This window comes from Erinaceus europaeus, chromosome 4, assembly GCF_950295315.1.
Source record: "Erinaceus europaeus chromosome 4, mEriEur2.1, whole genome shotgun sequence".
Classification (NCBI taxonomy): domain Eukaryota; kingdom Metazoa; phylum Chordata; class Mammalia; order Eulipotyphla; family Erinaceidae; genus Erinaceus; species Erinaceus europaeus.
In genome coordinates, this window is record NC_080165.1 from 143,671,177 (window position 1) to 143,687,381 (window position 16,205).

General features: G+C 43.3%; 1 protein-coding gene across 4 annotated transcripts in view; it reads left to right on the plus strand.

The window, feature by feature from the left end:
- Positions 1–16,205, plus strand: part of PDSS2 (decaprenyl diphosphate synthase subunit 2) — a 233,851-nt gene that overhangs the window by 78,785 nt on the left and 138,861 nt on the right. For all 4 annotated transcript variants that reach the window (XR_009549625.1, XM_060190688.1, XM_060190687.1 and 1 more), the window contains exon 2: positions 5,320–5,454. Coding sequence is in view for 3 of the 4 variants with exons in the window: in XM_060190688.1 (XP_060046671.1) it covers positions 5,320–5,454 (135 nt within the window). In the remaining variant the exon portion in view is untranslated. The remainder of the gene's footprint in view (positions 1–5,319; positions 5,455–16,205) is intronic.

The following is a 16,205-nucleotide window of genomic DNA, read 5'->3' on the forward strand; positions in this document are numbered from 1 at the left end:
GGCCTTGAACCCAGGTCTTTGTGCATGTAATTTATGTTCTATTCCGTGCTTCACCTTCTGGCCCTATGGCTGTCACTTTCGTAATGTATTTAACTAAGACTTAGGAAAAGGCACTTAAGACTTCAGCACTTAAGTCAGCCAAGTCTTTGCAATCCAAATTCTGTCTTAAATCTTGGTCCTTCCAATACCAGCTGATTAATCATGACTGGTCATTATGGATTTTTTTTGGGGGGGGGAGGTGTGGGGCAAGCCTTCTAGTTAACTTTATTCATCTGTGAAGAGGTACTGCCAGTCGCCTTGCATGGCTTTGTGCGCATAAGAGCATGTGCGTGTAAAATAGTTCATGTCTGACATTACAGTGACTCATGGCTGTTGTTTGTGTCATCGGTAATTTTTTTATATTTATTTATTCCTTTTTGTTGCCCTTGTTTTATTGCTATAGTCATTATTGTTGTTGTTATTGATGTCATCCTTGTTGGCTAGGACAGAGAGAAATGGAGAGAGGAGGGGAAGACAGAGAGGGGGAGAGAAAGACAGACACCTGCAGACCTGCTTCACCACCTGTGAAGCGACTCCCTTGCAGGAGGGGAACCGGGGGCTCAAACCGGGATCCTTACACTGGTCCTTGTGCTTGCGCCACCTGCGCCTAACCCGCTGCACTACCACCTGACTCCCCCATCGTTGTTATTTTTATCAATGTATTAAGTACCAAAATAGATGTTTCTAAATCTTTTTAACTTATTTACTAGTAGGGGAGAGAGAAAGAGAGAGCCAGAGCATTACTCTGAGATGGGCGATGCTGGGGACCAAACTTGGGACCTCATGCTCACTGGTCAGGCGCTCTGCCCTCTGCGCCATCTCCCTGGCCTGGCCCTTGTTTCTGGACACTGCACTGTCGCGGTTCCCTGCATCCACTGTTCGTGTGATAATACACTTCTTTTTACGCAAAGATTCCTTTTTCGGTGGACATATTGTGTTCCTTCATGGTGGGTACATATTCTTTTTTATCTTTATTTATCTATTATTGGTTAGGGACAAAGAGAAATTGAGAGGGGAGGAGATGATAAAGAGAGAAAGAGACAGAGAGACACCTGCAGCCCTGCTTCACCACTCATGAAGCTTTCCCCCTGCAGGTGGGGGCCCGGGGCTTGATCCCTGGTCCTTGTGTACTGTACTGTGCGCGCTCAGCCAGGTGTGCCACCGCCTGGACCCTGGTCGAATATTCCTCTTCAGTCTCCTTACCGTAGAATTTCCCAGTGTTCTTTTTCTTTCTTTTTTTTTTTTTTTTCGTTTCCATTTTGTTGCCCATATTGTTTGTTTATTGTGGTTATAGTTATTATTGTTGTAGTTATTGATGTCATCATTGTTAGATAGAGAGAAATGGAGAGAGGAGGGGAAGACTGTGAAGCGACTCCCCTGCAGGTGGGGAGCCAGGGGCTCGATCCTTATGCAGGTCCTTGTGCTTCACGCCACATGCGCTTAACCTGCCTCACTCCCCCGTGTTCTTTTTTCCCTTCCCTCTCTTCCTTATTTTTTCCCCTCAAAAAAAAAAAAAAAATCTATCCATCAATTCCTGCTGCGTCATCACCCATACAAAACACTTCCCAAATTGATTCCCGCATTTCCAGCTGCCAGCTGGGCCTCTCCGTCTGGAAGTCCTTGCCTTCAGAGTTAACATGTTCAGAATTGAACTCAGGCCTTTCCCATCAACTCTCGGAGTCCCTCTCTCCAGTCCCTACTGATACCGCACCACCACCTCCAGGCACCGGGTTGGGATCTCACGCCAGCCTTCATTCTGCTTCTTGATCCCTGCCATACATCTCCATCTTGCAGCCAGTGGGCCAGCCTGGGCTATTCCACCTCCCCGCTGCTGCCACCTTTCAGCTCCCCTTAGCCACCCTGCTGTCTCCTCTTTAACTGAGGCCCTCAGTACCTTCCACCTGGACCGCTAGAAAGCTGCTCTTAACCAGGCTTCCCTCTGCTCTCCTCTGTACCCAACATGCTCGAGACAATATTGGGCCCAGAGCAGCAGTTTTAGTCTTTAGCGTTCCTCTCTTTGCAACCGTGCTGACAAACCACTTGTGCTTTCAGATTGCCTGCAGAATAGAATCTCCACTTTCAGCTTGACTTTCAAGATGACTTATATATTTATGTATTTATGTATTTATTTTTGCCACTGGGATTATTGTTGGGACTCAGTGCCTGTTTGACTCCCCCATCCCTCCTCATAACTACCCTCTCCTTCCCTTCTTTCTTTTCTTTCCTTAGATAGAGGAAGAAAGACTGAGAGAGATAGAGAAAGAGAGGTAGACAGAGAGGGAAGGAGGGACAGCTCGCCACCGCTCTGGGTTCAAGCCAGGCACCTGCAGGGGGGAGGGACGCTTCAGGAGCGGTGAAGCGGGTCTGCAGGTCTCCCTCTCTCCCTCTCTGCCTCCCCCTCCCATCTCAGTTTCTCGCTGTCCTAGCGAAGGAAAAGAGGGGTTCGGGGAAGGAAAAGATGGCTGCCCGAAGCTGTGGATTCGTAGTGCTGGCACAGAGCCCAAGTGATAACTCCGGAGGCTAAACTTACATGTATTGCTTTCATTTATGATACTCATGCCAATAAGGGAGTGGAGTTTCCAACTTTTACAGCTATTTTTACTATGCTTTTTAAGCTGTAGAATATTAGATAATTAAATGCAGTAAAGTGAGATCACAAAGAATCACACAGTAAGGAAAGCTCTTAGGTTCCAGGTAGTCCGGACTTTGTAGCGTGTCGTGTTAGAGACCGCGCAGTGTCTTCAACACCTCTGGCAACCAGGGGTCTGGTATCCACGGCGGCTGCTCTGCTTCGGCTGAGCCAAAATTGTCCCACAGTATTTTCTCTCCATTGGTGTCGATCTCTACAGCGAGAATAGCAAGCCTGCATCTTATCTCTGGGGGGCATTTCAAATGACGAGGCTCCTGTCAGACACGATAGTTTCTGTTCTTCCAACTCTTACCTTCACACACTGCACTGCCACCAGATTGTGTCCTCCCTTCCCTCTTTCTGTCCCTCATAGATATTGTTTCTTCTTTAGAACACTTTTCTCTCTCTCCCCCTCTCTCCCCTCCCTCACTTTCCCTCCCTGCTTTGGCTCTCCCCTCCTCCACTTAGCTCCCATTAGCTCCCCCCATTAGCTCTCCCCTCCTCCACTTCCTCCTAGTCCTGGAGTTCTCTTTTTTTTTCTTTATTTAAGAAAGGATTAATTAACAAAACCATAGGGTAGGAGGGGTACAACTCCACACAATTCCCACCACCCATTCTCCATATCCCACTCCCTCCTCTGATAGCTTTCCCATTCTCCATCCCTCTGGGAGCATGGACCCAGGGTCATTGTGGGGTGCAGAAGGTAGAAGGTCTGGAGTTCTCTTTCATAACCCCGTTCCCAACTGCATTCGCCGCCGCCTTTCTCCGTGACCGTAGGCCCTTGTTCACCCCTTCAGGTCCACACATGTGCACTGTATAGAAATGTGTGTGGCTGTATTACCCAGGAGACAGGACCCCACACTCACCAGCATGCCCTCCACATCTCTTAAGCACAGTGTTTACTTACTGAGTTTGAGGACACCAACTTCACCTTTCTTAAGACCTCATTTGTGGGTTTTTTTTTCCCCAGCTATGCACCTGTGGGTCGTTTGGATAAGCCTCAGTGTGTCTGTGTCCCTTCTGCAGAGTAGTACTGAGAACAAAGCATGGTGTTCTAGAAGTATGGCCTGGGCTGTAAGAGATCATCATCTCTATAATGTCAGGTCCAAGGGACTTGCTGCACTTGGAAGTAAAATGTATTCGTCTCTTTTGCTTATGTATGAGATCATTTTCTTTCTTTTCTTTTCTTTTTAGAGGGGGATGCTATCAATTCATCTTAGTACTCTTTTTAAAAGCTGTTAATGAAGTGAATTTAAAGAAGTAGTGTTTTGAAAACAGTGTACTTAACTGTTTATTTAATTTACGCAAGCTGTTAATCTAGTCTCTGGGTTGTTACCTACAGTCTTACATGAAAATCCGTGGTCACGAAGAGCGCTTTTCTGACTGCTCTCTGGATTTCTCTCAACCTGTCCTTTATCATTTCTTTTCCTAATCTCTTAAGTGCACTCTGAAAATGGCAAATGTTTCAGTGAAATATGATATTTGGAGATGTAAAGGGAAATAGCATTCATCTGTCGGATAGGTAGAGAAGGCAGCAATAGAGAAAGTCATGTATGCAAGTAGAATGGGGCAGGTTTGGAGATCCAGAAAGAGAATTAAGTTGTTATGATTTGGGGTGGGGGAAAGATGGTAAGAAAATAAAAAAAAATAGAAGGGGCAGAGAATAGAATACACTGTACTGGTCTCCTGATTACTGACCACATGCCCAGAAAGTTGCACTTTGTTTTACTTAACACCGTCTTCCGTACAGTAACGGTGGAATGTATAGGCTGTTAACCTCCTGTTACACAAGAGGTTTAGTCTCGGACTTAGCTACACAGCTAGTGAATGGGAGAATTTTTCAAACCTGGTTCTGAAACTGCTGTGATGTGACTTGACTTAAGAAATGAGACAGAGCAGATGGAGACTTACTACTGCATGATGTTCAGAGCGCTGTAACCCCGCACTTTCTGAGCTCCTTCTCTATCTGTTCACACAGACATCTTCTTTCCTTTTTTTTTTCTGGACCAAACACCACCAGTCAGCTCTGCGTAGTTGTCAGGGATCAAGCCTGGCTCCTCTCATCTGTAAGTTCTGCATGTTACTGCTCTGCTGTCTCTACAATCCAGGAATCGTTTTACTCACTCCCCTTTCCACTGTCACTGCCACTTACTGTCACTTCATCTGGAGCATACAATTTGTATTTCAGCTACCAGCAAGCAAACAATGGAAGACTAATGAGTTTCTCTTGGTAAACAGCTAAGACTGCAAGGCAGGGCATCGGCCGTGGGGAAAACTGAGAAAGAAGAGGAAGTCAGACCTTCAAGCTTCATGATTTGAGACCGTCGCTTTTCAGTCCTGGAGAACTCCGGAGATAGCATAATGCTGATGCAAATAACTAATGACCTAGGCTCCAAAGTCCCAGGTTCAATTCCCAGCACTACTCTAAGCCAGAACTCTGAGGAGTGCTTTGGTGAAAAAAAATAAAAGAAATAATCATGGAATCTGAACTCAGTCCTTCCTCCATCTTCTCTTCTCCCAGACTGTTTCTTCTCATCAAACCCCACGACCTGACTATGGAAGTAGGGCTGTACTAGCAGCAGTTTTCTTACCTGGTCTGACTCAATCCTATGAGAGTGTATTAATCCTCTTCTTTCTCTCCTTTTTGGCAGGGGCCTTGTGCACGATAGCCGGAATAACCTCCAGTTGAGAGGCTTGGTGGTGCTGCTGATTTCAAAGGCAGCTGGGCCCAGCCAAGTGAATGCTTCGTGTCAGAACTATGACATGGTCAGTGGGATCTATTCATGGTAAGAAGTGACTAGTTGTGTGACGTTGTTCTCTCTACAGCTGCAGGTGAATGTTGGCACGTGAATCTAATGAAACGGGAAAAATTACAAGTGACCAGAAGATGTTCCTCACAAAAAGAAGCATTTCTAACGATTGGCTTATGGTTAATTCACCTTATTGATTGGCCATAAAAATCAAATTCAGGTTTCAGAATTATTTTATTCCTAGCTGGTTACCTAGATTGTGTTTTCTTCTATAATATTTCGAGGTAAATTTTTCTTGCTATCTATGAGTTGCCATGATTCTTGATGATTAGCAAGTAAACTAAGAATATTACTCCTCAGCCAAGATAAATTCACAGGCCTCTTATCCTGACAAGAATCTTCAATGGAAGAAATTCCCATGTTCATCTTTAGTTTTTACCTACTCTGGAATGATTTATGTGCATTTAACACTTTTTAAGCTGCTGATAATTTTAATGACATTTGTTCCTTCTCCTCCTTGCTGTCATGCCTGTATAGAAGAATTGTCATTATACTGCTGGTTGACTATTGGACAACACAGTGCTACCTCCACAGACTATTGTTTCATTCTTGACTCCTTCCAAATTTAGCTACAAATATCCTGCTGGTGACCAGAAGCCTTATCAATAACACAGTCAATAAATACATATCATTTATGCATTTATGTGTTACATATTCTTTTCTAACTGAAGTGAAGGAAAAATGTTATTAAGAAAACTAGAAGGAAAAGAAGAAAACAGTTCTAGTTCTCTACTTTATGTGTCAATACCAGAAGTTTAGGATATCTGCTTATAAGAAAACCATTGGAAAGCAGGCCTTTACAGTTCAAACCCATTTGCTTAGGAATCACCTGTATTTTACTCATGAGAAAAAGAAAATCCAGGAACCTCAGGTCTTTCAAGATGGCACAGCCGGCAAAAGAGTTGAGAGCCCTCTCTTTAATACTGGCTTCCTTTCTCCCAGTTGCATTCTGGCTTTCTCAGCGGGTTCAGGAATTTCCCTCACGACAAATTAGCCACTCGGTTGGTTTACCTTTAAAATAGTGCATCGCAGGGGCCAGACGGTGGTGCGCCTGGTCAAATGTACACATGACAACATGCAAGGATCTGGATTCAAGCCCCTGGGCGCTACCTGCAGGGGGAAAGTTTTATAAGTGGTGAAGCAGTGCTTCAGGTCAGTCTCAATCTCTCTCCCTCCCCCTCACTTTCTCTCTGTCTCTATCCAGTCAAATACAATCAATCAAATACAATCAATCAAATACAAACAAGTTCACAGTATTGCAAGAGTGCCTTGAAAAGTCTGAATGGAAACCTTGGCAAATCTTTAGTACATCTGCACCCTTCCTCCAAATCATGAATTCAGACTCAGCACTTTGTAAAATTTTGGCTACAGTGCTGGGATTGGAGTTCAACACCAACTTTTTGTTTGTTTGCTTTATTTTGTTGTTGTTGTTTTTGTTGGATAGAGAGAAACTGAGAGAGAGAGAGTGAGAGAGAGGGGCAGAGACAGAGAAACACAGCACCGCTTCACCAATCGTGAGGCTTTCTCCTGTATGTGTAAACCAGGGTTTGAACCCGGTTCCTTGTGCACTGTAATGTGTGCAAGTGACCAGGTGTGCCAACACCTTGGCCCAGAGCTTTATAAATTTTGTAGAAACTTCCTGCATGTATTTTGTAGACATTCTATCGAACATCAGGATCTGTAATGAGTACTAACAGCCTATTGCTTCCAGGAAAGCAAGTGGACTTCACATTATCCCGGAGCCTGTGTCCCTCTTTCCTATTAGGATTTCCTGATTTTTAGTCTGCTGGCTTTGCACTGTTTGACTGGCCATCAAATCTTACATTTGGGTAATTGTGCGTATCTACAGCGCTATGTTTTATTATCTCTGGACATAAAATGACCTTTTGAAAGTACTTTTTAACATATAATATGTGCTTGATAAATATTTATTGCCTAAATTAGTCATTCTTTATAGAAAAATAAGTTAGTATGGAGAGTTAGACTAGTTTAAAATTCTCTAGATAGAGAGTTATAGAGATTAAAAAAAAATTTTAACACTTAATCATTCCCTGACTCCAAGGTAGATGAAAATATTTTTTAATCTTCCTACTGTCTAGATGGCCATTATCTTGTTAAGTACACAGTGCACTGTGACTGAGCTCCTGTTCTGAATTTCTTGTCTAGCCTCTGAGAAATAACTGTCTTATCTTACCTTCTCATCCCCAACAGGAACTTATGCTTTTGGTAGATGATGTTGTCATACCAGCAACTGTGAAAGAACTTTGCAGAAGAGTAGATTTTGTGTTATGATTATGCAGGAGACCTCTGGCTTGTGGTGGTTCTGTATTCTTGAGTTTACTGTGGCGTGATAGCAGGATGCTTTCATTCAGCAGATACCGCAGGACAGTACGCTCACGATGCTGAGTAGCAGCAGGGAGCCATAACTCCCAGTCAGCACTTTGAGTTCATTGAATGATTTTTCAACATCAAGTATTTTCAGTTTACAGAGGGACATAACTCCACCATAAGATGAGAAATACTTGGGCAATTTTCCTATGAAATATAAATGAATTTTTAAAAATTTATTTATTTAATTATTCCCTTTTGTTGCCCTTGTTGTTTTATCGTTGTAGTTATTAATGATGTTGCCATTGTTGGATAGGACAGAGAGAAATGGAGAGAGGCGGGGAAGACAGAGAGGGGGAGAGAAAGACAGACACCTGCAGACCTGCCTCACTGCCTGTGAAGCGACCCCTCTGCAGATGGGGAGCCTGGGGCTCGAACCAGGATCCTTGCTCTGGTCCTTGTTTTGAGCCACCTGCACTTAACCCGCTGTGCTACTGCCTGGCTCCCTATAAATGGATTTTTAAAAAAAATATAAATAGATTTTTGTACTCGAGTATCTAATCCAAATGACATCCAGGCTATTTATTTAAATTTTGTATTTGATTTATTTGTATTGCATTGGGTAGAGACAGAGAGAAATCGAGAAAGAAAGGGGAGATAGAGAGGAAGACAGAGAGACACCTGCAGCCCTGCCTCATCACTCATGAAGCCTCCCCCCTGCAGGTGGGGACCAGGGGCTCAAACCCAGGTCCTTAGACATAGTGATGTGTGCACTCAACCAAGTGTGCCACTGCCTGGCTTCTTCCAGGCTATTTTCTGTAATCAAAACTTTTTTAGTAAGTCATTGGTGATACATGAGTGTTTCACACAGTTGTTTATATGGAGACATAATTTGGCAGAGTACTGTGAGAAACCTTTAATTTGTTTCTCTACCCCAGGAGTCATTTTGTTTGGCTCTTTCTTTCTTAATTGTTAAAGTGTAACTTTTGCTGGAGGCTCGTATCTATAATGCCACAGTGAATTATTTAACATCTGAGCAAAGTACTGATTTGGGAGCTTTTTAATTCACTGCCAAATGACTGGGATTTGCTTTGTTGGTGTTTTTCTCTCATAAACTTGACTTTGATGTCTGACAGTGGAACCTGAGGAAATTAAGTAAGGGTACAAAAGAGTTAGGTGACTCCTTTGGCCTAAGGATATGATTGATGGAGTAACTTGTGGATGCAGCAAGTGAACACACTACAGAGCGGCCAAGGGACCAGAGTTGGGGTTGTCCTGGCAGGAAAGCACTTAGTAACACTCTGTACATACCTACCACAGCCTTCTGTGTGTGGGGTTGGATGAATGTCTTTAATGTCCAGGAATTTTACTTACCTTTTTAGATTTATTTATATTTAATGAGACCACTATTTTCCCCCCCAAGTTGATGTGTTTCAGTTCCTTGAATGCCTCATATGGCTGTAACCATCAAGTAGTTGTCTTTCACTTCTTATTTCTCTAAGCGTAATCACCTCTAGTTCTGTCATTTTGTCACAAGAGACACAGTCTCATCTTTTTTAATTGCTGAGTAGTACTCCATTGAGTATATGTCCCCTAACTTCTTTATCCCGTTGCCTGTCCATGGGCATTTAGGCTACTTCCATATTTTGGCCGTTGTGAACAGTGCAGTTAGTTAGGAACGTCAGGTGCGTATGCTCTTTCCAATTACAGAGGATGCTGAGTGGATAGAGTAAAACGTGGAATAGTAAACATTTGATAAGTATTTGCCCATACTCATACCTTTTATAGAAATATATATATTTATCTAAAGCAAGGGAGAACACAGTAGTATACCTAGCTGTAATTATCAATTACAATTATCAATTAGAGAAGGCAACACAGAGAGGTGAAGGTTAGGAAGTACAGAGTTAGACAGTTACTGAACTTGGTGAGGCAGGAACTAAGAGGAAAGATAAAGATCTAGATGGGGGGTGGGCTGGGTGGTGGCGCACCTGGTTGAACACGCATATTACAATATGCAGGGACCTGGGTTCTCGCCCCCAGTCCCCACCTGCAGGGGAAAAGCTTCACAAGTGGTGACACAGGGCTGCAGGTGTCTCTCCGTCTTTCTCCCTCTCTGTCTCCCCTTCCTCTCACTTTCTCTCTGTCTCTATCAAATAAACAAAGATAATAGATAGGTAGTGGAATTTACACCCAAGGCAAGAAGTGAGAAGCTGTGTGAGCCAGACTCAGACCTCATAGATTATTTGATTTCATGGTCAAGTAACTTTGGGCACGCTGGCTGGGTTCAATACAGTTAAAAAGATTTCCTTTCAGAAATCTTAGGAGTTACTGTGATCATACAGTACATACCATAAATCTCTAACAAGAGCTGGCCGTTCCCAGCTATTTGAGCCTTTAACCCCTGTCAGCAGTACACCTTATAGAAAGCTGCAAATAGTTTGGTGAGTATTATTCCAATTCAAGGTGCCAACCGTGGATCTCTAGTAAGAACTCTGAAGCAGACGCAGGTTTCACCAGTGAGAAAATTGAGACTCAGGTGATAACTTGAGATCCTATATTAAATGATAAAGTAGGTGTGGAAATAAGAAATGTTAGTTGCAATTGTCTTAGTTTCATTTGTTGTTCCATTAGGTATGAGGCCAATCAAATACTCTCTGCCTGGTAGGTTTCTCGGGTGCATGAACCCGCTTATTTTCTTCTTCTTTTCTGTTGGAGGGAGGGAGGGAGAAAGAGGGGGGGGAGAAGAGAACTAATCCACAGCTTGTAAAGTGTCTCCCCTGCACATGCAGGCTGAGTACTGGAACCCTGGCCCTTACACATGGTAACATACAGCTCGTGCTCAATTGAATGTACCAGCCCCCAAAATGTTCTTAAGAAATATTGTCTTGGGGGTGGGCAGTGGCGCACCTGGTTAAGCGCACATAGTACTAAGCACGAGGACCAAGTTTGAGCCCCCTCCCCATCTGCAGTGGGGCTGCTTCATGAGTGGATCTTTGTCTCCCCCCCCTCCCTATTTCTCTCTATCCTGTAGAATGAAATAGAAACAAACAAACAAACAAAAAACCACAGTGGATTCATAGTACTGGCACCAAGCCCCAGAGATGATCCTGGACGGAAAAAAAAAAAAACTCACATATATATGTTCTCACTATGAGACGGCTTTACTCGTCTGGGGAATTTAGGTAATTAAAGCAAATTAACTTGCTAGAAAAGTGTGAATAAACTGTCCCTTAGACTTTGTGAAAACTGCAGTGTTATCAGAGGGTGCCTGGCTTTGATTGTGGGTACAGTGAGTTACATGTGCAACAGGGCTGGAACTCGGCCTGTAAAATCCTGTGATTCTGTAAACCACTGTAAACAAAACCAGGAAGGATTACTTTTTCAATTTAATTTGCTCCCCCTCCCTTTGTTGACCTTGTTGTTTTATTGTTGTTGTTATTGATGTCATCGTTGTTGGATACGACAGAGAGAGGAGGGGAAGATAGACAAGGGGAGAGAAAGATAGACTCCTGCAGACCTGCTTCACCGCCTGTGAAGCGACTCCCCTGCAGGTGGGGAGCTGGGGGCTCGAACCCAGATCCTTACACCGGTCCTTGAGCTTTGCAACCACATGTGCTTTACCTGCTGCGCTACCACCTCACCCCCCTATTTTTTCAATTTAAAGGTCAATTTATTGAGGAAATTAATTTATAGAGCTATTGTTAAAATAATAAATTAATTTTGTAAGAAATTGTCTCTTTTTTTATATTTACTTAGTTTTTCTTTTGTTGCCCTTATTGTAATTATCATTGTTGTTGTTATTGATGTCGCCGTTGTTAGGACAGAGAGAAATGGAGAGAGAACTGGAAGACAGAGAGGGGAGAGAAAGATAAACACCGTCAGACCTGCTTCACCACTTGTGAAGCAGCTCCTCTGCAGGTGGGGAGCTGGGGGCTCGAACCAGGATCCTTACACCGGTCCTTGTGCTTTGTGCCATGTGCGCTTTCCCGCTGCGCTACCGCCCAGCCCCCAGAAGTTCTGTCTCTTGTAGTACTTATAGTACAAACAGATTGGACCACATGGATGAAATGGAGCAGTTCTTAAGAATCACACAACCATGCATGACTGAATCAGGAAGAAATCGATACCCTTAACAGGCTAACCCCAAATGCACACATCAAATCTGTAAGCAAAAGACTCCCAAGGCCACCTGGGAAGTGGTGTAGTAGATAAGGCGTTGGACCCTCAAGCGTGAGGTCTTAAGTCTGATCCCTGGTATCACATGTGCCAGAATAAGGATCTGATTCTTTCTTGCTCTCTCATAAATAAATGTTAAAAAAAAAAAAAAGACTCCTCAAGAACAAAAGTCTAGTTTCATTAATGATTACGACGAGACTTTATTTATTCTTTTTTGTTGCCCTTGTTGTTTTATTGTTGTAGTTATTATTGTTGTTGATGATGTTGTCGTTGCTACATAGAACAGAGAGAGATGGAGAGAGGAGGTGAAGCCAGAGAGGGGGAGAGAAAGATAGACACCTGCAGACCTGCTTCACCACCTGTGAAGCGACTCCCCTGCAGGTGGGGAGCCGGGGGGTTCAAACCAGGATCCTTTACGCCGGTCCTTGCACTTAGCGCCAAGTGTGCTTAACCTATTGCGCTACCTCCGACTCCCTACTACAAGACTTTAATGAGGAACTAGCAGCTGTGATGCTAAAACTCTTCTTCTTTTTAATATATTTATTTATTGGCTAGAGATAGCCAGAAATCAAGAGGGAAGGGGGTAGTAGAAAGGGAGAGAGACAGACACCTGCAGCCCTGCTTCACTACTTGTGAAGCTTTCCCCCTGCAGGTGAGGACTGGGGGCTCGAACCTGGGTCCTTGCACATTGTAACCTGTGTGCTCAACCAGGTGCACCACTGGCCCCTAAAACTCTTCTAATGAACAAAAGCGTGGGAGTACTTCAAAGCATTTATTTTTAAATTTTTATTTATAAAAAGGAAACGTTGACAGAACCATAGGATAAGAAGGGTTCAACTCCACACAATTTCCACCACCAGATCTCCATATCCCATCCCCTCCCCTCAATAGCTTTCCTAGTCTTTAACCCTCTGGGAATATGGACCCAGGGTCATTATGGGGTGCAGAAGGTGGGAGGTTTGGCTTCTGTAATTGCTTCCCCGCTGAACATGGGCATTGACAGGTCGATCCATGTTCCCAGTCTGTTTCTCTCTTTCCCTAGTTGGGCTGGGCTCTGGGAAAGCGGGGCTCCAGGACATTTTGGTGGGGTCGTCAGCCCAGGGAAGTCCAGTTGGCATCATGGTAGCATCTGGAATCTGGTGGCTGAAAAAAGAGTTAACATATAAAGCCAAACAAGTTGTTGACTAATCATGAACCTGCTAGAGTACTGCTCAGCTCCAGCTTGTGCCAAGGATTGAACCTGGGACTTTGGAGCCTTGGCCATGAGAGTCTCTTTGCATAATCATGCTGTCTACCCCACCCCATTCTTCTTTTTTTTTTTTTCTAATTAGTGATTTACTATTGATTTGCAAAATTATATGTCAGCAGGGGTATAATCCCATACATACCATTCCCACCATGAGAGTTCTGAATCCCCAATTCCTCCATCTCAAGCCACAGCAGTTCTCTGAAGCTACAGACATGGGGTAACTGCCATCTCTACAACTATCCGTCCACATTTGTACGTAATTGCCCCCTTTTTCTTCCAGGTCCAGGCTTCTCTTCCCCTCCAAGCCACTCATGGCACTATTACTATATCCACACATTCCCCCCTTTTCCTCCTCTCTCTGTGGGTGCTGATGGAGCTGGAGTTCAGAGCCCTCTTATCCTCTTCCTCCTATCACTTCTGCCCCGCTGGGAGTCAGGTTCACAATTATTTTTGGGGTGCAGAAGTTAGGAGTTCTGGCTTCTGTAATTGCTTCTTTGCTGGACATGGGCATTTTCAAAGCATTCTTTTAGGCCAATATCATCTAGACCCCCAAAGCAGAAAAGAACAGTACAAAAATGTGGGAGTGGGGGAAGACTATAGAACAAAATCCTTGATGAACATTAATGCAAAGACATTTAATGAAGTCTTGACAAATCGAATCCAGTGACTTACAAGCACATCAACAAAAATATTTAAAACCACAGTCATATCAGTAGCTACTCTTTAAAAAAATCATTCAGCGGAGTTGGGCGGTAGTGCAGCAGGCAAAGCACAAGGACCTCCGTGGACAGGCGTAAGGATCCCGGTTCGAGCATCTGGCTCCCCACCTGCAGGGGAGTTGCTTCACAGGTGGTGAAATAGGTCTGCAGGTGTCTGTCTTTCTCTCCTCCTCTCTGTCTTCCCCTCCTCTCCATTTCTCTCTGTCCTAACAACAACATCAATAACAACAATAATAACTACAACAACAATAAAAAAAAAAAAACAAGGGCAACAAAAGGGAAAATAAATTTTAAAAGAATCATTTGGCAAGATTTAATTTCCATTTATTATAAAACCATTAATAAACTAGGAATAGAGGGGACATACCTCAATACAATAAAGTCCCTATTTGCCAGACTCCCAGCTAAACATCCTATCTGGTGAAAGGCTGAAAGCTTCTACCCTTAAGATCTGGAATGTCGTCTGTCATCACTACTATTCTGCATGCTTTGAAAAGGCCTCGTCAGACCAGTCAGGCAAGAAAAAGAAAGAAAATGGATCCAAGATGGGAGAGAAATAAAACTACCGCTACCTATAGACGACATCATCTCAGGCATAACAACTGTGCTGTTGATTCAGCTCTACGGGATTTAATTGACTGATGTGAAGTTAGCATGGTACACATGTCTTTGTGGCTATTACTAATCGCACTGCCCATAGATGCACACACACCTCTTTGGATGAGGGTGCTCGGTTCCTTAGGCTGTGTCTCCAGGGGAGAGGAATTGCAGGCTCATAGGTAGGGTAGGTCATTTCTAGCCTTCTGAGAGTTCTCCAGACTGCTCTGCTCAGGGGTTGAACCCATTGACATTCCCACCAGCAGTGCAGGAGGGTTCCTTTGTTCCCCACAACCTCTCCAACATTTGTTGTCACTGCCCTTTCTGATGTGTGACATCCTCACTGGGGTGATAGTGGGATCTTGTTGTTGTCTTTATTTGCCTTTCTCTGGAAATTACTGACTTAGAGCATGATTTCATATGTCTGTTGCTCTTTTGGGTCTCTGCTTTGGTGAATATGTTCACATCTTCTCTCCACTTTTGTTGCTGCTGCTGCTGCTGCTGCATTTGGTGAGCTTTTTACATATGTTGGTTATGAGCCTTTTGTCTGGCGCATGGCATGTAAAGATTTTCTCCCATTCTGGAAGGAGCCTCTTGGAGTGGTGGTTTCTTTTGGAGTGCAGACATTTTTCAAATTAATGTAGACTTATTGGTTTATTTTTTGTTTTGTCTTCTCTGCAATTAAACTTGAGTTCTGCCAGTGGTCTGGTAGGTGGCGCAAGGATAAAGCTTTGGACTCTCAAGCATGAGGTCCCGAGTTCGATCCCCGGCAGCACATGTGCCAGAGTGATGTATGGTTCTTTCTCTCTCCTCCTGTCTTTCTCATAAATAAATAAAATCTTAAAAAGAAAAAAGAGGAAAAAGTTCCACCAATATTGTCCCCTAAATATATGATAATTTCTGGTCTAACATCCAGAACCTTGATCCACGTGGAGTTTGCTTTTGTGTGTGGTGAGATGTAGGGTTCAGTTTCATTCCCTGCACATTTCAACCCAATTTCCCAGCACCGTTTGTTGAGGAAACTCTCCTTTCTCCATTTGGTGATTTGAACCCCCTTGTGAAAAATTAGGTTTTCATGGGTGTGGGGGCTTTAATTTTTAAATTTAGGGAATTTGTCATGGTTCCAGCTGCACATACTATAGTCCATGTTATATCATTTTAAAGTGGTACTAAGTAGCCTCTGATGATATCTAGTTCTAGTAACAATAAACTGTGGCTGTCGGTCTCCACCTTCACATCACCTATTAGAACTTAAGTGGCATATAAAAGTGCCAAACAGAATCACAAACCACATTTCCATTTGAGAGTGAACAAATAAAAGAAGTAAAAAAACATAAGAAACAAGGCCTAAGTAGGAATACGCTGTTTGTATTGATTATTTAGCACCCAACTAAAATAACAAAGTACTAGTGGGATATATAGCATTAAAAAGTAATTTTGAGGAATTTAGGTTAATTCATGGAAAAGAATTTAGAGACACTTCATTCAGTGACAGTACTTAGAGGAAACTGGAAAGGCAGGATCGAGGACTTGTACAGGGGAGCAAATGGTCAGAGAGGATGTGACTTGTAGTATTTCCACTTTTTAATAAATAGAACCTATTCATTTTATCTCATGTAATTAAAACTCACCTGAAAATTAAAACAAACGTGTCT